A 25,001-nucleotide genomic window follows, 5' to 3' on the forward strand; every position below is an offset into this window, starting at 1 on the left:
GCGGGTGGGAAATGATCAGAGGTTGGGCGTATTCTGCAGGCAGAAAGGATGGATTCGCCAGAGAGGTGAACATGGAGTGTGGGGGAGAGAGAGGCGGCCGGGAAGTCTCCAGGGTTCTGGCCTGAGCATCGGAAAGGTCAGACCTGCCCCTTTCTGAGGCAGGAGAGGCGGAGGGAAGACAACGATGGTAGTCAGTGTGTTGCAGCAAGGAGCGTCTGCAGACTCCCTCTGAGTCCACTCCCGCAGCTGCTCAGCCCATCCCGCCTCCGCAGCAGGTTTTTATCAGAGCCCGTGCGGTTCAGCCAGTTCCCAGTCAGCCCCCACTGACCCAGCACCAGCATTGTCCCTTCCTCCCCAGCACCCCACCCTCCTCCTTCCCAGCCTTCCCTTTGAGAAAGGCACATCTCCACCCTTCCCAGAGTGAGCGCACGCCCTTCACCCCGCAGCCTGGGCAGAAAGCATCAAGACAGGTGTTAGAGAGGAGTCCGGTTTTCCTCTTTTATCCAGTGACTCCTCAGGGAGTCCGTGTTCCTAAATATGCCCGCGAGTTGCCCTGGCCAGACTCTTCGCGGGTCCTTGACCGAGCCCTCGTCTCTGGTAGGATTTTATCACCTATAGAAGGGGACGAGGTGCTGTGGACATCACGTCTCGGTTATTTGCTCTGATGTGGGAACAGAGCCAGATCAGAACCGTAGGGAGCAGAGCCAAACCCACAGCTGATGCCCAAGTAACTCGCCCCAGGAGCGACATGACAGCGTCCACAGATGATGCAAAGGTGTGTGTGTCGTTTGGAATAGTGAGGGGCGTGAGATGCTTGATGAAACCACACAGAGCAGATTTTCCCTTGCCAGCGAGCTCAGCCAGGCCCGAGTCAGGGTCATAAGCCACATCTATCTTAAAGGATGTTTTCATCTCTAACTTTTGTGAGCACCGTCGTGTTTTCCAAAAGGAAACATATTTCACTTGACCTTAACTAGGAGAACTTACTGCATCCTCTTGTCTCAAACTTTATTGCAATGTGTGTGTGTAATATATTTTTTTTTAACTTTCCCAGAGAGAAGATTGGCCCATGCACAAGCTGGAATGTTCTCCCATGGTTGTTTTTGGGGAAAACTGGAATCCCTCCGAGACCGTAAGGCTGACAGCAAGGATTCTGGCCAAACAGGTGAGGAATTGGGATCAGGTTCAAGTGTGTTTTGTTTTATTTTTTTTCCTTCGAGGTCAGAAAGCTGAGTGAGTGACCCGTGGTGATCATCCCTCGCTCAGCATTCTGGGACCGCATTTCCCATCACGTCCCTGTGGACAGAGATGAGAGCAAGGCTCCAGGAGTGAGCTGGCTTGTCTGCTTTGTGGGATGTCACTCATCCCAGGCCAGGAATGTAGCCGCTGCTGTTAAGTTTTGAGCTTTTATATGAGACAGGTTTGCATAGAAAAATACGGCCTCTCAGGGCATGAAAACCTGAGTGATGGTAATGAGAGCGTCTTAGGGAACCAGACTGGCCTTCGAAGCTTTGGGAGGTCCCCTCTTTCCTTCTGTTGCAGCGTGCACCCCCCTGCACCTCCCCTCACCCCCTGTCCTGGGCTGGCTCCCGTTCCTCCCCATCTCCATACTTGCCCCGCCCCGGCGGGCAGGGAGTGGGGTGAGAGAACCAGCACGGCGCCGGCAGGGAGAGGAAAAAGAGGAGTGGAAAAGTGAAACTCAAGGCCAAGGAGGTGGGGAACAACGTGGCCATCAACAGTTTCCTCCAAAGATGAAGCCAGGGCTCGCTGTCCTGACCCCTTTTTGGCTCAGTCCGTACTGATTGCATGGTAATAAGACGCCTGATCTCAACAGGACCAGCCCAAACGGAGGGGAGGGAAATGCCATAGGACGTGTCCTTGTGACACAGTGAAATAGGCTGCATGGAGCTTCGAAGGCGAATGTCCACAGAGCTGCTTGCCAGTGATAAGCTGTGGGCAGGGCCTCTGTACTGTGAATTGTAAAGCTGAAATTTCATCTGCCTCTTGTTTCTATCTTTCCCTACCTCACCTCCCTCCATTTAAAACTTTCTGGCTCTTTTTTTTTGATCGAAACCAAACGTGATCATAATGATCAGCTCATATCTGTCCCCAGACCAAGTTAGGCTCCTTGACCTCGTAAACAGAAGTAGAACATTTCCAACCTCTGAGGTCATAGTTCTGTTATGTTCAGCCTGGGTCAGGTGCTTGCTGAAATGCCACTTCGCCCGCTCAGGGTAACCAGAGGCATTCAAGGCTGGCCTGTAGAGTGGGACCGAAAAGTCAGAATTGTTTTCGCTAGAGGAGGTTAACTTTTGGTTCCTTACTCACGGTTGTATTTAAATACAGGCCGAGTACTTGGTCGGAAGGAAAGGGGAGGAGAAAATGGTGTGACTGGGTGAGTGTGTGTGTGTGTGTGTGTGTGTGTGTGTGTGTTAGTTGCTCAGTCATGTCTGACTCTTTGCGACCCCATGGACTGTAACCCCACCAGGCTCCTCTGTCCCTGGGATTCTCCAGGCAAGAATACTGGAGTGGGTTGCCATTTCCTTCTTCAAGGGGTCTTCCTGACCCAGGAATCAAACCTGGGTCTCACACATTGTGGGCAGATTCTTTAGACTGAGCCACCAAGGTGACAGGGTGAACAAGCCATCAGATTTGATCCATAAGCATCTTGCGAGGATTGAGTGATCAGTTTCCTGGTTCTCCCCCAGCCCCATCTCCTGAGATTGTTGAAAGTGTAGTGGTTAAGAATTCAGAAGGAGCTGGTGCCCTTTTCTGAATGAAAAGTTTTCCCAGGCAAAATGACTTACTAATCTTATAGAAATGGATCCTGTGAATGGGAAGATTTCCACTCCAAAAAAGAACTATTGAAATGTTTTGGCACCAGGAGGGTAGTCTGAAAGCTATGATGAGTTTATACCAGTTTCATTCAACTGTTATTATAATTACTGCTACTACTAATAGTCTATTAAATGAAAAGTTACCTGGCCATCTTTTCATCTCTGTAGGGCTTGATGATTAAAAAAACAGACCATTTGTATTCTAGTCGCTTGCAAAGGATTCGGGGGGACAGGCTACCCAACTACCAAGGGGAAGCATAACATGTTAACTAGGGAGGTGAGCACGTCTGGGTGGACCACCTGTATCCTCAAGTTGAATAGCCCGATTACAAAGACACGGCCTTGGGCCAGCTCTTGAGCTCTGCGTTTGAACTCTTGTCAACACCAAGTTTATTCATGTTCTCAAAGCCTGGCGGGTTTACTATTGTCAGCTCCTCTTGGGGTGTCTAGAACAAAGCCGGCAACACGTTTCAAGTGAATCTGGGCTCACGGATACAACCGAAAGTGTTCTTTTTGAAACGCGGAATTTGAGATCATTTTAGCCTATGCTTAAAGAAAGTGTAAAATGGATGGGGGGTTTGATTTTGTTCCTTTTTAGAAGGAGAGATAATAAATGGGATGGCTCATCTGTAGACTCGGTCCTTTTAAGTTGGGACCCTAAAAAGTTGTTTTCTAGCCACTGTTCTTTTCCATAACAAGCATTTTTGAGCCTACTGTGTGCATAGCATTATCAGGGTGTTAGTAACGCAGCCGATGCTTTTAAAAAGCTTTTCAAAAGAATCCTTTGGGTTTGGACTTTGGGCAAATGCTCTCAGAGCCCAAATGGCAGGCTCCTTGGCTAGCTCTTTACTTCATTTAGAACTGTTGCTTTTTTCTTCATGTCGACATAAGTGTGAAAGCACTGGTTTTTGCACAAGTCATTGAAATCTGTAACTGTGTGATTTCTTCCCCAATTACTAGAAAATCCACCCAGAGAGAACACCTTCAGAGAAATTGTTAGCCGTGAAGGAGTTTGAGTCACGTAAGTCTGTCTGTGACTGGCTGAGGAATTATTTCAGCCACATATTTTCTGTGGATTAGACAGGATTGAAAGAAGGAAGGGATAGCTGGGTTCTTCGTGGTGATGGGGATTTTATAGTTACAGTTTTTATTTTGACTTGTATGCTGTTTTGAAAAATGGACAATAACTCTCCCCTCTCCCCCACCCCAGTTGACAGAATTGCTAGGAAATAATTAAGGGGAAGTGGGAACTTGCAGGATGAATTATTACATCCTGAGCTATCTCCTGCTGGCTCTCCTGGCATGTTGAATATTTTTTGGATCTTCGCTGAATTGCAGTCATGTACACAGCTGGTGTCCTTACTGAGAGGCGTTAAATCAGGGACTGTCCACTTTCTCCATCATGACACAGACTCCTGGGTCAATTGGGGAACCCTTGACTAGACCGAGGCTGGTTATCAGTCACTGCCACTCATTCCTGACCTCATCGTTAACAGCCAGTTGGAATTCCCTGTCTGAGTGACTTCCATTTGTCGGAGGAAGACAAGGCAGAAATGGCATATGCTCTTTTTGCCCTAGGGTTTATCAGTTAGACCAAGGGAGGAGGGATACTATTTCCTGGGGGCTCCACGTTTTTTTTTCTTTCTCTTTATGCCCTTGATAACACTGAAAGAATGTATAGCTAGAGATCCAGAGTTTTCTCCCTGCTGAATAATGGTTTGTTTACCCATAGATCTGGATAAATTAGACAATGAGAAAAGGGATTTGATTCAGAGTGACATCGCTGCTCTCCATCACTTTTACTCCAAGCACCTTGAGTTCCCCGACAACGACAGCCTAGTAGCGCTCTTTGCCCAGGTAAGCGTGCGCGTGTCCGGTGACACTTAGTTTAGCCTTCCCCTGCCAGCATCCCTCTCTCGGCACATAGTTGGTGAAGATGAATGAAAGCAGAATGATGGCGTCTCCCTGATACAGTTCTTGATCTTCTGGTCCATGTTTTGCCTAAGCTTGCTAGGTGACCTTGAGCAGATCAGGGTCCTGTCTGTGCTGGCCCTCATTGATGGTGGAGCAAGGAAATCCACCCTCACTGTGCCTCCTGCTGCAGAAAGAGTTTATGAAAACAGAGTTCCCAGTGCCCCAGTGCCAGGACTGGGGCAGACTGGAATGTCTTTGGATAGAAAAGATCATTTGAGATTCCTACATTCAATTTTGTTCTTCTCTTAAACCTTTCCTTCTGACAGTAGTGGGTTGTGTTTTTGTTTTTTTTCTTTACTCTTTTTGTTTTTTCACTCTTACCAACACTGTGTTGATAAAGCAGAGGCAAATACAGATGGCCAGGAAGAACAGACATCACAGAGAGGAGTATGAGTGGGTCTAGGTACAGTAAGTCTCTCCTGACGATTGCTAAGTAATCCTGTTTAGACTGGAAGCCTAGGTTTACCAAAATCAGATAGGATTAAAAAAAAGAATTAGACTTCTAGACAAGAGCAACTTAAAGGCGCTAAGGAACTGATGACCAGCGTTTTGGAAAGGCTGAGGCTTGGCTGGACACGGCCAGGACAGGAGAAGACAGTCCGGTCAGCACCCTTTGACTGGACACCATCTGGCCGCATCCTTCCTTCTGTTACTGTGAGAGTGGCTCCTCCTGGCATGACTTACCAGATCGGATTTCTCTCCCTGACATACCCTTCTGTTTTCCCCTACAAGCCGAATGTGTAGTTGAAGGTGACCTTTGCAGAGGGAGAAATACTGGAATACTGTTCTGTGGGCACAAGTTACTACATTCCCTGCCTTCAGTGTCTAGAGGGAAAAAAAGCTCGGGTGGATACTTAAACACCGTTGGCTCAGAATAGAGTAAGCGTCACCTAGGTACTCTTTGCGTCACTAGTTCCATTTTTAGGAATCTATCCTAAGGAAGTAGTCAGAGATTATGGACAGAAATTGACATGCAAATTGTTTACTGTGTGGTTCTTTTTAAAACCATGAAAACAGAAACAGGAAAAAAGAAAAGGAAATACATGTTATAAATGGTCAGCAGTAGTCATTTGGTAAATTACGGCTTAGATTTTCGATGAAAGTTTATGTAGCCTTTATAAATTATATTTCAAAGAGCAAAGATGTGTAAAACGCTGATGACATAACATCAAGTGTAAAAGCAGGGACAAAATGTGTAATATGAAAATTTACTTCCTGGAAGTTCATCATTAGTTATCTCATGAGTCGTGGAAAATTTTTACTTTTTTGGGGGTGATTTTTCTGGATTATCTACAGTGAGTATGTGTAACTTTAAGAACATACTAAACAGAAGAAAAGATGAAAAGCAGCCATAGTTCTCCCACTTTAAAATCGCTCCTGTAAAGAAAGAGGTGAGTCTTCACCACTTCACTGACCTACTTCATCCTCCCGTGAGAACCACTGTGAACAGTTTGATGAGTTCCTTGATAGGACTTTATTTTTATGTGGCTATATTTCTGTGATGTGACTGTCATAATCAGAAAAAAAATGCTGTTCTCAGTGAAAGAAAAATGGGTTCAAGTCATGAGTGTTAAATTAGACATAATGAAAAACCTTCCTGATTTCATTATATTATACTGGGATTACAGCATATTTCCCTACCCATTCTAAGGCAATGGATTTGGGTAACAGTGCACAGTGGAGGAATTGACTTCTCTTACTACATTTATAGAAAAATTGGATACATGACTTTTCTGGATTAGATGAGGCATGGTTTTTTGAGAAAGCAAGAGAGATGAAGTAAACATAAGGTATCTTTTCACTGCTGGCAGCAGAGAAGTGCATGCTGATGGGCCTTCTCAATGTTGACATAGTGGATATGGGACCACATTTACCAAAAATCAAGGCACATGATGTCACAAATCAGTTCAGTTCAGTTCACTCTCAGTCATGTCTGACTCTCTGCGATCCCATGGACTGCAGCATGCCAGGCTTCCCTGTCCATCACCAACTCCCAGAACTTGCTCAAACTCATGTCTGTCAAGTCAGTAATGCCATCCACCCATCTCATCCTCTGTCATCCCCTTCTCCTCCTGCCTTCGATCTGTCCCACCATCAGGGTCTTTTCCAAGGAGTCAGTTCTTTGCATCAGGTGGCCAAAGTATTGAAGTTTCAGCTTCAGCATCAGTCCTTCCAATGAATATTCAGGACTAATTTCCTTTAGGATGGACTGGTTGGATCTCCTTGCAGTCCAACGGACTCAAGAATCTTCTCCAACACCACAGTTCAAAAGCATCAATTCGCCGGCGTTCAGCCTTCTTTATGGTTCAACTCTCATATCCATACATGGCTGCTGGAAAAACCATAGTTTTGACTAGACAGACCTTTGTTGTCACAAATAGAAGTGTTATATTTGTGCTGGAAGTGACTCAGAGTCCTTGAAATTTGGGCTGACTCAGAGTATCCAGGAGATAGATACACACACACACACACACACATATATAAATATATAGGTAGTTAGTTTTTTCAAAGACTTTATATTAATCGATATAATTAATGGAGATATAATTCCCTGGAGAAGGGACAGACTACCCACTTCAGCATTCTGGCCTGGAGAATTCCATGAAGTGTATAGTCCATGGGGTCACAGAGAGTCGGAGATGACTGAGCGACTTTGACTTTCATATTAATCAAATCATAATATCCACTCTGAGGCGGTGTGCATACACACCAATGTACATACGCATGCACATTCATGTCTCTTCTCACATATAAATTTGCAAGGGGACGTTCAGTATCCCCAAAGAAAACTCTGAAGCGCAAGTGGAAAGCGCCGTCCCAGCCCTGGCCCCTCTGGCCCTGCTGCTCAGCCCCCAGCTGCACGTCCGCCCCTCCAGCCTCCTGCACGAACCTTTCCTCTCTGGTTCGTGGGAGGCTGTTGTGGGTTAACTCGTGGCCCGGCAGCAGCTGGCAGCAGAAGGTGACTGCACTCCTTCGGCAGCGCCGAGGTGCATTTTAATCACCGGGAGCATATGCATGGTTGGGAAATGTATTTTTGGTGTGCAGCCTACATCTAGTCTAAATGCTAATTATGAGAATAACTTCAGCAAGGCACTTCCGCCTGATTTGACTCAGGAAAAAAAAAAAAAAAGGACGATGGCCTATGCATCTTTCTTAACAGGCAAGTTCACTTTTCTTCCCTAGGGATATTTCAGAAGGGAGGGGAAGCTGGCAGGCAGATTGCTAGGCGATTAGGCTTGAACATCACCGCCAGCTCCCCGAGAGGAACAGTGATGACACCTGCACTCACAGGAGTCTTTCTCTGTGGTGAAGAAACGCACTCTCCCTCACGGGAAGAGGACAGGAGAGAGGGAATAAAGGGACCAGTGGGCGTGTAACATTCAAGCCTGAAGGAATTTGGAATTACAGACAGTCCTTGTAGAGGAAGAGATTACAAAGCAAAGGAGAATGTCTCGTACCCTCACCCCTCAGAGCTAGTCGGGAGCTGCCGGTCCCGAGGTCCGTCGTGAAAATTGCTAAATGCTCCCACGCCTTCTCCCACTTGGCAGAATTTCTTGTTGTCCTGTGGAAACCAGACACTGCTGAGACTTCTTGGTATCCCAATCCGAGACTGGGTATAGATTCCTCAGTACCTAGTTGGATGCAGGACGCATAGTTCGGGCTTCAGTAAATTTTGTTGAATGAATGAAAATCCTAATTTACTCTTAACCCGATGTTGGTTGACGGTCCCTGGTGAATGATAGTTGGTGAATGTCCCAATGACAGAAGAGGTTAGAGTATCCCAGGCTAGCACAAAAAATAATATGCTGTGTCTTCTACATAAAAATGCCCGATACCTCAGGATTCCAAAGACTGTATATTGTTTTACTCACTACAGTCGTCTGTTTTTGTGTTGAAAATTGAAAATTGTAAATATGATTGTAAATGTATCGAATGGTAAAAGCTGTAAGTCAAACCCATCGGAGCCTTTACTTCTCTATGTACCAAAATTTCCAAGCCTTTGACACTGGCCCTTCGCTTTTAAGTAAAATTGCAACCAGAAGAATCAGAGATCAGAGCGATTTTAGAAGAAGCATGGTATAGTGAAAAGAAACACTTGTGTTTCTGACAGCTTTGCTATCAGAATGCCTAGTTTGAATTTTGACTCCTTTTCTGCCACTTGCTACTTATATGGCCTTGAATCACTTAATCATTGGCCTCCCTGGGCCTCAATTTCCCCATCTGTAAAATGGGATAGTATTGAAGATTTAAGAGAGGATCAGCGTGCAGCACCCAACCCAGTGCCTAGCCTGGACTAAGCGCTCAGCAGGTACTGTTTCAAAAAGCTCGTCCATTGGCCCAAAATGCAGCCGTGCTGTGTGTCTGGTGGGGAAGGGCCTGACTACAGCTCCCGGGGTAGAATCATTCAGCCCGCACACTTCACAGACAGCCTCATAGCAGCATAGGAGGAGCCAGGCTCTCAGCCTTTGCTGCTGGCTTTGGTCAAGACACTGCCCTTCTCTGACCTTAGTTTCATCATCTGAGAAGTAAAGGGACGGAGTGCCCTTCCAGCTGTGAAGTTGTAGGTCCAAATGAAAAACGCTCACCGAGTTGTCTCCCAGTCGCCTGGGTGTTCCTGGAGGGTGCAGATTTGGTCTGGTCTTCCTTCTCTGCAGAGCGCCCAGCATATACGGTTTCCTCGGTGAATGTGCAAAGAGTGAGTTTATGGAACAGCCTAAAACTGGAGATGTATAGTGTTCATCTTCAGCCCACCAGCTCTAAGCTTGACTTCTAGGATGCTGAGAGCTGCCCTTGGTGATTTTCAGGGTAATACTTCTTGCCACAGGTGAGCAGGTGGGCCAGTGGTTGATGTGTCTGAGGCAGGAAGGCACCTTCGCAGCTCTATGGATTCAGGGTCTTGGTCCTCCTGCCTCTCAAGGGGATGGACAGCAGTTAGACTAGCTGTGTAAAGCCTTTCAGATTTACCACCTCACCTTATAAGCGAGGTACAAGATTCAGTGGCTTCTTTTTTTTAGCGGAAGAAAACCACATGGAAGGGACACAGTGACGAGTTCAAGATCCCACACCAGATCTGGGACATAACTGGGGTTTGCAGATGTCCTGACTCCCATGGAGGTCTGCAGGCTTGAGTCCTTAGAACCTGAGTGGCGCTTTGTGACCTTCAGCCACCGTGGGCAGGTGGGCTGGACTAGATGCTTCAGACTTGACAGTTCAGCTGGTATCTGTTTACACATGAGACCGATCGGTAAGTAGGGTCTGAACGTAGGATACCTCGTTCAAAAGAAAGGTGTTCCAATCACTAAACCAAACATCTTCCCAGCTCATTTGTTAACGGTCAAAACTAAAGAGGTGATTTCTATCCGGAAAGAAGCTTTAGCTCATTTTTCCCCTTTCTCTCTCTCCCCTTTCTCACCACAGGTTAACTGTAATGGCTTCACAATTGAAGATGAAGAACTTTCTCATTTGGGATCAGCAATATTTCCTGAGTAGGCTGAGTGTGACTTCATCTTTCCTTTTTACTTATTTAACACTGAATTTTTTTTTTTAAATTTTCAATAACCTCCCTAACTGCATGTGGCAGACATGAAACTCTGAGTGAATTAAATCCCCTTTTTAATTCTGCCAGATTTAAAAATATTTCCCCTGCATTTAAGGATCTGAAGGTAGTAGTTAAGAGAACAGTTGCTTGTTAAGTCCTGCTAGGTAGAGAGCTGTTATTAAAGAATATTTCAGAGTGTGCACAGAAGGAACAACCCAGGCCCTGCTGAGAAATGTGCTTTTTTGCATAGCTGTGGTTCTGGAAATCTTTGGGTTTCTTTCACTCAAAGGAAAACATTAATTGCCAGGAATTGACTGTAGATATACGTAGAGACTATATAAGCTTCTTCCCCATCTGTCCTTTTTGAAATAAACCAGTATAGAAACAGCACCTTTTGGAAGGACAGTATGCTAAAGTAGTGAACTAGGGATAAATTTCAAGACCTAGAGGATTTTTCTTAACCTCAGGAATATACAAGTAATTCAAGAAAGGCCAGTCAGTTGACCAGTGGAAATCGTTATAGCTCTGACTTTAACGTTACAGCTCGGCCAGGCATGGCTTTGCCATTATCTGTTTAATGGACAGGGTAGTCTCCCAATACCTCAGTGCCAAACATCAAGCCCTGGCTTCACAGATGGAGCAAAGGAGCCTTTCCAGCACCCCTTATCTGAGCCCATCCACGCTGGAGATTAGTTTGGTCTAGAGTGATGTCGCTTAATATAAACTACAGGCACCTCTGTCTCTAGGTTGGAGCAGTTGCCGGAAACCCTTAACACCCGTGTGTTGGCCATGGATGGCACTTGAAGCCTGCACGTCTATTGCTGCCCGGCTCTGGCATCATATGGGTCCAAAAGAGAAAGTTCTATTCAGGTGTTATGTCTCTTGAGAAGCTACACAGGCTTTCTTGAACCAGAGAAACAGTGTATTCCTGTCATATTACTGTTTCCATGGCCAAAATTGTCTGCGTTTAGAAATTCCGACAGTGAGGGAAGAAATGGTTTCAGGATAGGTTCTTTAGGACTTTTACCCTTGAGAAAAGGAAGGAGAACTAGAGAAAGGTGACTAGACCTCTTTAGACGGCTTGCGTTGACTACTTCAGCCCTGAAATGAGCCCCAGAATGTCTCCTCTTGTATCTGAAAGAGCGAAGGCCAGGCTCAGCGTGGTGGTGTGTGAGGCTTCACCCCAGCGGCTGCCACGAGAACACAGCACCCAGAACATGAGTTAGGTCAGGTCTTCTGCCTTCAGGCAGCTCCCCTGCCTTCAAGAGAAAGATAGCCAGCGGTCTATTTTGAGCTCGGTTACTTAATACTTCTTCCCTGGTGGCTCAGAGGTAAAGAATCCACCTGCCAATGCAGGAATTTGATCCCTGGGTCAGAAAGATCCCCTGGAAAAGGAAATGACAGCGCAGTGCATTATTCTTGCCTGGGAAATCCCATGGACAGAGGAGCCTGGTGGCTGCAGTCCATGGGGTCGCAAAGAGTCCCACACAACTTAAGCGACTGAAACAACAACAACATAGTGTTGAGAACAATGTCTGGTGTGTTTGTTTATCACATTTCCTAGGGCCTGATTCCCTGTGCGTGACTCTCTAGGAAGCCAGGTAGGCCAGGAAGTAGGGTGGAGACGACCCTTCCGGCAAAGACCGGAAACCCCTGCATGTCTGGCTCCAGGCCAGCCACACCCTTCACCGAGACTCTTAGCAGTGGCTTCCCCAGACACAGCAAGCTGGGGGACTCCTTCTGCCTCTTGTTTTTTTTAATATTCACGGAGCAAACAGGAGAAGGGGTTCTGGTCGTAGAAGGTTCAGGCAGGTGACCCCGGCCTCCAGAGCCACTATGCACGTGGATCTGAGTGCCCCCCGAGTCCCAGTTTCCAGTTTTAATTGGAGGGGAAAAATTCCTTTTGCTGAGAATCGTATCAACATTGTGATTTCAAAGGCAGCGTTTTCAGAGATCAAGCACTCTTCCCCTGTAGTTTAGAAATTTCTGTTCTCAGAACTTTGACCTTGATAGAACCAGAAAGCTCAAAGCCCTCGCGTAGGCGACTCTCTGTCCCCACCGTCCCTTGTAAAGTGGCCCGCAAGCAGCAGGAGCGACCAGTGGCCCAATTTTCCGGATGAGGAAATGGAGGTTGCAGAGAGTCAGGCGGGCCCCTCCGGGTCTCTCGGGGGATCCCACACCCTCTTTGGGAAGCCGGCGTCTCCCACGGTGGCGATTTCTCAACATCTGAAGACAGCATGTTAGAAATCATCCTCTGATATAAAACCTGCTTAGCAACGACAGCCCATTTGTCTTGCACGGTGTCTGGTGGAGGAGCAGTTCACTGGGGGTGCTGAGCTTTGAGTCCTGCATCTAACGGGAAGGCATTTGTTGTCACTCTTACGTGTTATTATTTTTTGCTTCGTTTTTGGCTTACCTATCACTCTTTTGCATTGCAGATTTCACTTTTCAGTATTGTTCAAATCTAAGATGTTAGATCTTGTTATCATCAATGCATGCAGAACAACCTCTTAGACTCTGATGGCCAGCTCTTAATTGTTTTCTGTGTTTTTTTTTAATGTCCTGCAAAGATGCAGTTTCCATAACATAGCAAGTAAGTGGCCAAGGAGTTACTGAACAGTCCATCTGCCTTCCTGAGAATGTTGGGTTTTCTCTTCTGATTGACAGTGTTGCACTGATGAATCATAGTTGTTGCCCCAATGTCATTGTGACCTACAAGGGGACCCTGGCAGAAGTCAGAGCTGTGCAGGAAATCCACCCGGGAGAGGAGGTGAGTGTGTGGCTGAGGGTGGCTGTGGCGGTGGGTACCATCCTCGGGTCCTCCGGGGTTCAGGATCAGACCTGTGGCGTGGAGTCCACACGTTCAGCTCCCATTTCGTGCTCACCGTGTCCATGTCCACCAAACTGAGCGAGTGTTAGTTGCTCAGTCTGTCTGACTCTTGCAATCCCATGGGCTGTAGCCCACCAGGCTCCTCTGTCCATGGGATTCTCTACCAAGAATACTGGAGTCGGTTGCCATGCCCTTCTCCAAGGGATCTTCCCCACCCAGGGATTGAACCCACGTCTCTTACATCTCCTGCAGTGGCAGGCGTGTTCTTTACCACTAGCACCACCTGGGAAGCTGTGGCCAAGAAAATAAAAAAACCAAGGAAGATGAAATTCGAATAAAGTTCCTCCCAAAGATTTACAGAGATTTATAGAGAAACGAGATTGCCAAAATGACCAAGATGAAACCTTAGAGGCTGTGAGTTTCCATTGCCAAATAAAGGAGTTTACTTTTGATTCGTGAATTTTGGCCTGTTTTTCTTGCCCCCAAAGAGGAAAGCAACCAGCAGCAGCTAACATGTCACAGCTCCAGATGACACATGGCGCGTTCACATCGCACCCCGGGCTTACCTGCACTTGGGCCAGCTCCCTTCCTGGGGATGGAATTCAGGCGGCCAGAGGTGCACACTGGGGCATGGGGAGAGGTGGTCTGTGGCCCGGGTCACCACGAGCTTCCCTCCCCAGCCTCGGGGCAGGGGGCGAGCCTGCACAGCAATTCCCTTCTCCCATCCTGTGCCGTGTGGTTCACGACCACCGCGGCAGGCATCTCCCCTTGAGAACGCTGACCAGCCCTTGCTACACGTGTGTTATACGTTCTTAAATCCTGATGTCCACAGCAAGACACTTGAATTTTTAGGCAATGTAATCCCTTTAAATACATTTCATTTTAAGTAATCTGGGTTGGGAAGATCCCCTGGAGAAGGCAATGGCTACCCACTCCAGTATTCTTGCCTGGAGAATTCCATGGACCCGGGAGCCTGGCTGGGCCACAGTCCGTGGGGTCGCAAAGAGATGGACACGACTGAGCGACTAACACTACTGTTGTTTTTTAAAGTTATATGTCTGGATATTTAGAATCTTTTCAATATGATGATTAGCGTGGCAAAATGATCAAAGCCTCCATTTCTCTGGATGGGGTTCAAAAAGCCACAGCCAAACTGGGACCCCAGGCCCCATGTACAGATCAGACTTGCCGTCTTGTGTGAAATGCATCCTGCAGGGGGGGCACCCTGTTAGGGAGCAGGGTGTCTCGGTTTCTGAATGTCTTGTGGAGGCTGCCCCAGCGCCTCCTGTTAAAACAGTGGACGCCTGTCAGCCAGAACCCCAGTCCCCAGGCCCCCGGCTCGTGGACTGCCTGGAGCACATTGTCACCTGCCCTGGCTGTGTCTGGACCACGCGTGGTGATGCTGAGCGGCCTCTGTCGCCCTCTGCTGGGCCGTCTGTCTGTTGCACCCCGTGCCCATCAGTCATTTGGAAGTGCTGAGGTGGGCTCTGGCCACTGGCAGCACAGGGCTCCTTCCTGTGGTTTTGCCCTCCTGCTGTCACACACAAATTCAGCCTCCGCCTTTGGGGGAAAGCTGCTGCTTTGGGGGTGACCTGCCCTTCGAAGGGGAGGAAGCCATTTATTTCCTGGGGTGTCAGATGAGCCACAGGGCCTCTGTTTCTGCGCTCTGGGCTGGGGGGAGCTCGGGGCACCTGTGCGCACCCAGCCTGCGCGGGTCCCCTGCCCCGGCCTGCCTGCCAGCGCCCGAGGTGACTGGTACAGTGAGTGACTCTCTGGGACACCCATCTGTTCTGTCGGACATCTGCCTGATGGTGTGGGACGAGCCGCCAGTGCCGTCCGTCCTGGGGAGTAGATAATGGGCAGTTAAATGCCGGCCTCCTCCGTATGCTCCAGGTCTCAGTTACAGACTGTTGGGAAAAAGCAAGGACAGGACGACTTGATGAGCCCAAATGTATGACTTTTCCAGGTTTTCTGACCCGGCTGGGAAAGGCGGCAGCGGGCTGGTGGCCTAGGAGCTGTGTCCTCCTGCACTGACCAGTCCTGGCCTGCTGAGCCAACTTCCTGCTCCATCGCCAGCTGATGGCAGGATAAAGGGAAATGTGTGTGTATGTGTGTGTGTGTGTGGTGTGTCCACATATGCGTGTTCATGCTCCCCCGCCACCCACCCAACAGTGCATGTGAGCCATCCCAGGTTGTAAGATAAAAAACGCCTAACAAAGGCCAAGAGGACACAGCGCAGGACCCATCCCAAGGCTGATCAGACTCTTTGCTGATGGTGGCCTTTGCTTCTGTACCCGAGACAAGGGCATCTGCTACTGGGCCAGAGCCCAGCTCACTCTCTGCGAGGAAGGAGGCAGGGCTGCTCTGAACCCTCCAACTCACCACTTCAGGGACCCTTTGATTCTGTAAGAGGAGGCAGACACTGGTGGTGGCAGTTTGGGAGTTCGGTGTGTTACAGGGTGAAGGCTGTGCTGAGCTGTGGCCCTGCTCACAGTCACCATCAGGAGTGTTTGCAGAGCCAAACAGGGAGGACGCGGTGTGAGCTGGCCTGAAGCAAACAGGCCTTCAGATCCCCTTAGGTTTTTATCGGGCTTCTCTGGTGTCTCAGATGGTAAAGAATCTGCCTGCAATGCAGGAGACCGGCATTCGATCCCTGGGTCCTGGAGAAGGAAATGGCAACCCACTCCAGTGTTCCTGCCTGAAGAATTCCATGGACAGGGGGGCCTGGTGGGCAGCAGTTCTTGGGGTTGCGAAGAGTCCGGACATGACTGAGCAACTAGTGCTTTCACTGTTTCACTTCAGGTTTTTACCAGCTACATTGACCTCCTGTACCCAACAGAAGATAGGAATGACCGGTTAAGAGATTCTTATTTCTTCACCTGTGAATGCCAGGAGTGTACCACCAAAGACAAGGTCAGCACCTTCTCCCAGCACGGATGCTGACTCGACTGTCTCTCACGACCTTTCTGCCAAGCGAGTAACCCTGCCTGAGTTGGGCGACTCCTTCTGTTGTGTTTTTGAGCCTTTAAACCTGCTTTACTAGCATAGCCCAAGGGGATCCAGTCAGACCAGGTCTCTGTTCCAACTTGATTCTCAGAGCCGATGGAAACATTTCCATCACACTGTACAAATAAGAGGAGGATTTGCCAGAATGCAATTTCTTTAAAAGAAACAGCTGCTCCAAAGAGAGGGAAGGGAGAAAGATGGGTAGAGTGGTCCACCCACGAGGAGATGGACAGCATTCTCCAGCTTTCCCACCTCTTCACCAGACTCCACAGAATTTTCTCGGACATCACCCAGATTATCTTGTCAGTGCCATCCCTCCTTATTCTATTCTCTTCATAGATGTGTGAACAGACATATCTGCCGACAGTAAATATATCAAGGCAGGTGTCCTGCCTCGATAAGGAGCACCTCCAAAATGAATAGTTTTGTCTTTCTGTGAGCATTCCCTTTCATTCTTTCGTAACCTTAGAAGGGGCAAGCCTGTACCTCTGTGTGGGAAAATGTGCTATTTGAGAGATTTGCCCAGCAGGATGGTTTCCGTGGGAAGTAACCTGTGGACATTTCCCTCAGGATAAGGCCAAGGTGGAAATCCGGAAGCTCAACGACCCCCCGAAGGCAGAAACCATCCGCGACATGGTCAGATACGCGCGCAACGTCATTGAGGAGTTCCGGCGAGCCAAGCACTACAAATATATCCTTTGCGACCTTCCCCGTCTCACAGGGGGCCTTGGCGAGCTGGGCACCGTACAGGGGCAGGGTGGGTTTCTGAGTGTTGAAGGCAGGACGTTTCCTATCAAAGGATGGCCAGGGTGAAGACTTAACTGGCCGTCCACGACCTGTAGTCAACTACGTCAGTGTTTCGTAATGTTGCCCTCATCTTATTTCTCTTTGTTGGACTAGTTTGCTCAGGAGCCCATCCTGGTGGAAGGCTTTTATTTTCTAAAAGTGGAGAACAGTTCCTTGAAGACCCTCACTGATTGGGTATCTTCCTTTGGGCAAGGCACCTCACTGAGGGTTTTTCTGTGTAACAGGTGGAAACAGGCTTATAGGTAGCAGGTCGTTTGCCCAGGGCACACCGTTCTGCAGGGCATGTCTAGGGTTTTGCCCCAGGTTTGCCAGCACAATCCATATTCTTAACCACTATATTATAGCATTTTCTTGGGTTACGTTTGTACTGAAGAAAGAAAATCAGTGAAAGGAAATTAAAGAAAGGCACTTTTTTTTTTTTCCCCCCCTGAGCGTAAGAAAGAACTTTCCCATGTTGGAGAAAGCTTCCTTAAGAGCTTTAGTGAAAGTTCCCAGCTTGGGTGAGGATTTAGATTTAACCAGAAGATTGAAGATTTTTTTTTTTTATTCTAATCAACATTGTTCACAGCTGAAGGAAGGCTGTGTTCCCTGTGGCTAAAATTCTTTAGTTATGTTTAACAGCTGAGGTCTTCCATTTTTCCTCGTTGTTTTTCCTTCCAGAAAAATATATGAGTCCTTTCACTTGCTTGGTTTTCCGTAATTTACTTTTTCAGAGGGTGTGGAATCCCAGGGACGGGGGAGCCTGGTGGGCTGCCGTCTCTGGGGTTGCACAGAGTCGGACACGACTGAAGTGACTTAGCAGCAGGAGCAGCAGCTGGGGGTGGACAAAACAGTAACTCCTTGCCCCATTTCTGCGGGCCCCGCCCCCGCCCCCGCCCTTGGGAAGCCTCCTCGCCCAACTGCCAGGCCTGTCGGTTCCTTGACTCCACAGCACCCCCTAGTGAGCTTCTGGAGATCTGCGAGCTCAGCCAGGAGAAGATGAGCTGCGTGTTCGAGGACAGTAACGTGTACATGTTGCACATGATGTACCAGGCCATGGGCGTCTGCTTGTACATGCAGGACTGGGAGGGGGCCCTGCGGTACGGACAGAAAATCATCCAGCCCTACAGGTGATTGCACTGGCTCTTCGCATCAGCGTAGCTCGGAGTAGAATTGGGTGGTTTGGAACGCGTCCGCTGGCCGTTCTCTCTTCACGCTCTCATGTTGGAGCGGGCCAGGAGCAGCTTTCTCTCCTCTCCTTGACATCTGCAGGTGCAGGTTCTGGGTGCTTCCCCTGAGCCCAGCCTGAGCCCTCCACCACCTGGAAGAAACACCCAGGGAGGTGACACCGGGTGGGGGGGCAGGGCTGGGGCAGGAGCCCTCCGAGGACCCATCCTGGGCGCTCTGTTCATTGGAGTTAATTGAGACCAGTGTGAAAAAGCCCCCAGTTGGTTTCTTTTTCTTGCTGTGCCTTTTAAGTTAAATGGCCCCGAGTAATTGGTTAGCGGTGGTCTCAGAAACGCTTTTTTTCCATCTCCTTCTTTTGCTTTTTGTAAAGTGCAGCCTCAGTTTGCACCAGCTTCCCTGGTGGCTCAGATGGTAAAGAATCTGCCTGCAGTGTGGGAGACCTGGGTTCATCCCCTGGATTGGGAAGATCCCCTGGAGAAGGGCATGGCAGCCCACTCCAGCATTGTTGCCTAGAGAATGCCAAGGACAGAGGAGCCTGGCAGGCTATACAGTCCATGGGGTTGCAAAGAGTCGGACACAACTGAGCGACTTTCACTCACTCACTCAGTTTGCAAATGAGGAAACTCTGGGACTGCTGGTTGCAGTTATTTAATATTCTCCCGTAGATTTGATTAAAGTAAGTTGGATTTTAACCTGTAGTAATAATGAATGTTAATCATGGGGAGGTTTCCTGTCGAGAGGGTTAGTAAGCCTTAAAGTGGATGACAGGAGGCGGCTCTGACTAGCTGCTTCAGGGCCGGGCTGACCTAGATCAGATCACCGGGGTGCTTGTTAAACACATTTATGTTAAACTTCACAGAGTCTCTTCAAGACCAAGCGGCTTCGGGTCTCTTGGCATCGCACCTGAAATCTCTTGTGTGTCAGAGGCACCCTGGTGCTTTTGCTTAGCCCTCAGTACTCCTTCAAGTTCTAAGATCGGGGCTGTAACTGTCTGATCTGAATCTCCACTGCCCACTTGGCCCTCCACTTACCCCACAGTGCCCTGATGAGCCAGCAGGGGGAGCCCACGGGGCAGCCAGCTCCTAAAATCTACTCCTGGAAACAGAATTTGATCCTGTGGGGATAATCTCACAGCCTGTCCTTCCTGAGATGGGTGAGAAAGTCCATGCACACTTCCCCCCGTGAGATCTGTAGGGGGAGAGAAAACCTGCGTGAATCATGGCCTTGTGGTTGCTCTCCCAACCACATGGGCTTGACATGCTCCGCCCTCCGTTAGCTTAGGGGAGCCCCGCTGGGAGGCCCAGCCCTGCCTTCCCTGGGTCACTGTGCCACGCTTAGTGGCTCAGTCGTGTCCCACTCTCTGCAACTCCACGGACTGCAGCCCACCAGGCTCCTCTGTCCATGGAATTCTCTAGGCAAGAATACAGGAGTGGGTTGCCATTCCCTTCTCCAGGGGATCTTCCCGACCCAGGAGTCCAACCAGGGTCTGCTGCATTGCAGGCAGATTCTGCACCAGCTGAGCCACCAGGGAAGAATTTGATACTGTGAGGATCCCCAGGGATTCCGCATGCCTGGGAATACAGTTGGAATGTGTCTGTGGACTTTGAGGACACAGCAGATAGCACAGACCAGCCTGCAGATGAACACCTCCAGCTCATACCTCTCCATCCCCAAAAGCCTCCTGGGCTCTCTTCACAGGGGGATGGCTCTTTCCTAGGCAGGACCCATCAGTCAGCCTTCAGTTGAAACCAGAAAGAGAAGACCTCCTGTATACAAAGCCCTCTCTTGGGCAATGGAGAAAAGAAGTAGGAGGTTTGACTTTAGAGAGCTTATAATGTTGCTAAACCAAATGACATCATAGAGTGTGACAGAAAGCTGAGGTCTTGATTCACTGGTGTGTGTGTATCTTTAAGAATACTGTCTTTTTAACGTGAGGGCATATTCATAAAGAGGGAATTTACCTTTTTTTTTTTTTGCTGTGCTGGATCTTCACTGCAGTGTGCAGACTTTCTCTAGTTGTGGCATGCGGGTTCTCTAGTTGAGGTACACAAGCTTAGCTGCCCCAAAACATGTGGGATGTTACTTCCCCGTCCAGGGATCAAACCTGTGTCCTATGTGTTGGAAGGTAGATTCCTAACCACTGGATCATCAAGGAAGTCCCAGGAATTTATTTTAAAAGATGTTTTCCCCAATGCCCTGCAGCAGGTGCACCTAAAACAAAAATCTGAGGCCGGGATTGAATGTTGTTGTTTATTCATGTCCTTATGTAGGATCTCCCCTGTAGGTTTTATGTGGTTTTTCAGAAGCACACACACTGCATTTTAAAAGGAAGTGCATCCACAATGAGCAGGCAGGGTTGAACCATCCATGTCTCCCACCCAGCACCTGCCAGGGTCTGGCGGAGCCTGGCTGCTGTGGACAGTGTGGCCGTCAGCTGGGCAGCCCCGGGCTCACTGCGTCTGGCCTGTGGACTCTCCGTGGCCATTACAAGGCGGCCTGTTGTCTTCTCTCCTTCCAGTAAGCACTACCCTCTGTACTCCCTCAACGTGGCCTCCATGTGGCTGAAGCTAGGAAGACTGTACATGGGCCTGGAGAAGAAAGCTGCTGGGGAGAGAGCCCTGAAGAAGGTGCGTGTGTCGTGCAAGGCGGGGCTGCCCAGTGCCCTGCACATCCCTCTCCTGCGGGACGCGGGTGACTGACAGAGTCACGGAGAATGACCAGCCCTTAGCCACCCTCCGGCCGTGGGAGTGGGCAAAGGTGGGTTTGCAGGCGGCAGGGGACGAAGTAATTACGCCTTTGGCAACTTTGCATCCTGACCCTCCTGTTGAGAAAGGTATGTCCACATTGTGGCTACAGGCTCATGGCTGTGGAGAAGCGGGTATTGCCCCTGTCCCCTGGGAAGCCATGGCAGTGCTGAATATGACCATGCCAAGAGGCCAGCATTATTAAAATGTCTTTTCTGGTCCACTATAACAGATAAAAAGAAAAGAAAAAAAAAAAAGAAGGCCAAGGATAGGTCAGAAGACTGTGGTGAAGGAATTCTCCACATTTCTGCTCTTCAGGGTTTATAGATTCATGATGCCTAATTGTGGTGAAGTCAAGGCATTTGGGCCTGGAGAGGCCCTTAGTGTGGGAATTATGCTTTTGCAGTTTTTAAAATGAACTTAATAATCATTGACAGTGCTCACTGAGTACGGTTACATGCCAGGACCTTCATGCGGGTTTTTTCTTTTAATTCTCAAAAAAAATGAGATAGGCTTTCCCAGTGAACAAATTGAGATTCAGGCAGGTTAAGTAATTTGTTGGGGGTACATGGTGAGGTTCTCATTCAAACCGAGGTTTTTCTGAGTTGAAAGCTTCAGGTCCACCCACTCAGGCTGGGACTAACACACGGGGAGACCCAAGACCCTGGGCGCGGTGTCTGCTAGCTGCCCTGTGCCCAGTGGGTGAGGGCGCCGGGCCGTGCCCCTTACCTTACGGAAGCACAGTCACCATCCTGATCATCGCTTCTCATTGCTCTCTCTATGGCGGCCAATAGCTGATGAAATACAATCTTTGGGACAGCCGTTCTTTATGGAGAAGCCAAAAGTTGATCAACTATAACCTTTGGGACAGTCTCTTTGTATTACTAAGAAAAACACCTTTGTAAAAGTTGCGGTCGTGGACTAGGCCTGGATGCCAAACCCTCCAGAGTCCCCAAACCTCCCCTGTATACTATACGGGAAGAAGGAGTATGGTCCCACATGGTGGAAGGAAGTGCCAGGGCCAACCCTGCCTGGGCGTGGGAGTTGAAGATGAAATATTCTGTTTTTGAACCATGGAACTGGTTTTTCTAAGATGATGTTTATTGCCTCAGTGAGGTTGGAAGGACATTAACCAGTTAGGTCTCAGTTGCAGAATAAGTACACTAATTGCAGATCCTTGAAGGATAGGGTGGATCTGAGGAACACGAGTCCGGACATGCGTCCAGGGGGTGAGGAGAGACATTTAAATCAGGTGATTCCTGAAGGCTTGCACTCCTGTTGGTTTGAGACCTAGGAAGAGAATAGTAGAACAGAAAGGAAGGCTGGTCAACAGTCACAAGCCGTCAAAAATTCCCTGTTTGAGGGAATGGGAATAATTTAAGTTTTTCTATCCTTGAGTAATACTTTTGAACACAGAAGAGCAAGATAAATTATTATGGATTACATGAGATATATAATTCCTATATGCCAGGCACTGTTCTAAACACTTGATGTGTATCAACAACTCTGAGAGGGATGTATTGCTCCTGTTTTATTATTACAAATAGATGAGGAAACTGAGGCACAGAGTAGTTAAGTAAATTGCCCAAGGTCACACAGCTAGGAAGGATGGAGCCACTAGAAACTCTCTCATTTGAAAGAAACCTTATTACATATATTCTCTCTGGATTCCTCATATGAAACTTGTGCCTATTTTTAAGTTTTTAAAGAATACATAAAAAGAGGTAAGCATACACTTTTCGAAAGGAAAAAATTATTTAGTCATGTCTTAACACATCAGTGATGTAAACTAAAACCAGAAAGGTTTGTCCCTAAATCATTTCTCTATCATTTCTTCAGATACTGAAGAATGTTTTCCTCGACAGTAGAGACTGGGTGACTAGTTAGATATGAGACAATCTTGTCTTTTTCCTTTTTAAAAAAAAAAAGCTAGACTGGAGGAGAACACAGGCTCTGAAAGCCACTTTGAATCCTGCACCTTCAAGCGGAGAAGTCAGGCCTGAATTAAAGTCAGCCCAGGGGAGGGACGGGCGCTGGCTTCAAACTCTCAACCCCTGTTCCTCTCTCTCCTAGGCCATCGCCATCATGGAAGTAGCTCATGGCAAAGACCATCCGTACATTTCTGAGATCAAACAGGAAATTGAGAGCCACTGAAACTATGCTGACATTTTAGTTTTTATTTAAATCCTAGTGCAGAAACCTTCAAGGATTTGACTATTTCAAATCATTCACGTCACGCCAGCATTTCTGTAAACTCGCTGAATGAAATCATGAGTTGCACTTAAACCTTACACGTGGCTTACTTGGACATGGGTCTTACTCTTTGACCTAAAATATCAAATTCATTTTTGAATGCTTTTTGTTTCCCCTAAGACGTCATGGCATGGTCTCATATATTGTACTTCGGACAGATCGTGTTTAAAACTGTATTTTTCGCTTCACAACGACTGTAATGTTCTGGACAAACATGAATGATAAAAGAGAATAAAAAAGATAATAGTAGTTGAAGTTTGTGTTTTCCTCTGTTGGGTGAAAGTGAAAGTCGCTCAGTCATGTTTGATTCTTTGCCACCCCATGGACTGTAGCCCACCAGGCTCCTCTGTGGGATTCTCCAGGCAAGAATACTGGAATGGGTTGCCATTCCCTCCACCAGGGGATCTTCCCGACCAAGAGATCGAGCCCAGGTCTCCCACATTTCAGGCAGATTCTCTACCATAACGAAGGAAGCCGCCTCTGTTGGTTGGGGGAACATGAGAGACATCAATAGATGGACAAAGGTCCATCTAGTCAAAGCTGTGGTTTTTTCCAGTAGTCATGTACCGATGTAAGAGTTGGACCATAAAGAAGGCTGAGCACTGAAAAATTGATGCTTTTGAACTGTGATGCTGGAGAAGACTCTTGAACATCCCTTGGACAGCAAGGAGATCAAACCAGTCAATCCCAAAGGAAATCAACCCTGAATATTCATTGGAAAGACTAATGCTGAAGCTGAAGCTCCAATACTTTGGCCACCTGCTGCAAAGAGCCGACTCATTGGAAAAGACCCTGATGCAGGGAAAGATTCAGGGCAGGAAGAGAGGAGGACAACAGTAGATGAGATGGTTGGATGGCATCATTGATGCAACGGACATCATGAGTTTGAGCAAACTCTGGGAGATTGTGAAAGACAGGGAAGCCTGGTGTGCTGCACTCCATGGGGTCACAAAGAGTCAGACAAGATTTAGTGACTGAACAACTAGTGTATTTTTCATTTCAGTTATTGTATTCTTCATCTCTGGTTTTCTTTGTTCTCTAATTTTTTGTTAAAAACTTGTAACTTCTTGCTCTGTGCATCCATTCTTCTCCCGAGTTCTTTACAGTCATTACTCTGAATGCTTTCTCTGGTAGATTGCCTTTCTCCACTTCACTTAGTTCTTCTGCCATCTTCGTCTTGTTCCTTTGTCTGGAACATCTTCCTGTACCACCTCATCTTGTCTGAATTGCTGTTTGTATTTTATGTGTATGGCAGCTTAGTTACGTTTCTCGACCTTGGAGAAGTGGCCCTCTGTAGGAGATGTCCTCTTTCCTAGCAGAACATTCCCCCTCTTGTTGCCCAAGCTGTATGCTCTAGGAGTTCCCCCTAAGAGGGCTGCATGTATCCTTTTGGGGGGCTATGTGGGTGGTCTGGTAAGTTTGGCCCCTAGTCTGGTTGGTTGCCATCCCTGCCTTGTATGGATGCTGCTGGCTGCTGGTTAGTGGGGCCTGGTCTTGAGGCAGCTGAATGCAGAACCCTTAGGGGCCTTGGGTCGGTGCTGGCTCACTGGTGGGCAGGGGCAGGGCCCAGAATATGCCAGGGCTGTTGCCTGCCCACTGGTGGCTGAAGCCAGGTGCTGGATTTAGTGCTGGCCTACTGGTAGGCAGAGCTGGGTCCTGGAGTTTGGTTACGGGGCTCAGAGAGCCCAGAACTGTTGTCGGACTGCTGGAAGGGCTGGGGGAGACCCAGTTCCTGGGTCTGGTTACTGGAGACCGGTTACTGACACAGTTGGGTGTGGGTCTGGGGTGTCTCGAAGCTTGTGTTCCCCTGCTAGTGGGCAGTGCTAGGGACCGGCTGATTCCAG

The 25,001-nt window shown here is 48.2% G+C and overlaps 2 protein-coding genes across 2 annotated transcripts in view; one reads left to right on the plus strand and one right to left on the minus strand.

The window, feature by feature from the left end:
- SMYD2 (SET and MYND domain containing 2) overlaps window positions 1-23,406 on the plus strand; it is a 50,882-nt gene extending 27,476 nt beyond the window's left edge. The window contains exons 3-12 of the mRNA XM_020899303.2: window positions 1,055-1,165; window positions 3,798-3,858; window positions 4,570-4,694; window positions 10,230-10,297; window positions 13,018-13,120; window positions 15,983-16,093; window positions 16,757-16,877; window positions 17,928-18,102; window positions 20,679-20,787; window positions 22,978-23,406. Coding sequence (XP_020754962.1) covers window positions 1,055-1,165; window positions 3,798-3,858; window positions 4,570-4,694; window positions 10,230-10,297; window positions 13,018-13,120; window positions 15,983-16,093; window positions 16,757-16,877; window positions 17,928-18,102; window positions 20,679-20,787; window positions 22,978-23,058 — 1,065 coding nt within the window. The 3' untranslated portion in view covers window positions 23,059-23,406. The remainder of the gene's footprint in view (window positions 1-1,054; window positions 1,166-3,797; window positions 3,859-4,569; window positions 4,695-10,229; window positions 10,298-13,017; window positions 13,121-15,982; window positions 16,094-16,756; window positions 16,878-17,927; window positions 18,103-20,678; window positions 20,788-22,977) is intronic.
- Window positions 21,981-25,001, minus strand: part of PTPN14 (protein tyrosine phosphatase non-receptor type 14) — a 188,019-nt gene continuing 184,998 nt past the window's right edge. The window contains exon 19 of the mRNA XM_070473930.1: window positions 21,981-22,194. Within this exon, the coding sequence (XP_070330031.1) occupies window positions 22,153-22,194 (42 nt within the window). The 3' untranslated portion in view covers window positions 21,981-22,152. The remainder of the gene's footprint in view (window positions 22,195-25,001) is intronic.

Source organism: Odocoileus virginianus, chromosome 11 (assembly GCF_023699985.2).
Source record: "Odocoileus virginianus isolate 20LAN1187 ecotype Illinois chromosome 11, Ovbor_1.2, whole genome shotgun sequence".
NCBI classification, from domain to species: Eukaryota; Metazoa; Chordata; class Mammalia; order Artiodactyla; family Cervidae; genus Odocoileus; species Odocoileus virginianus.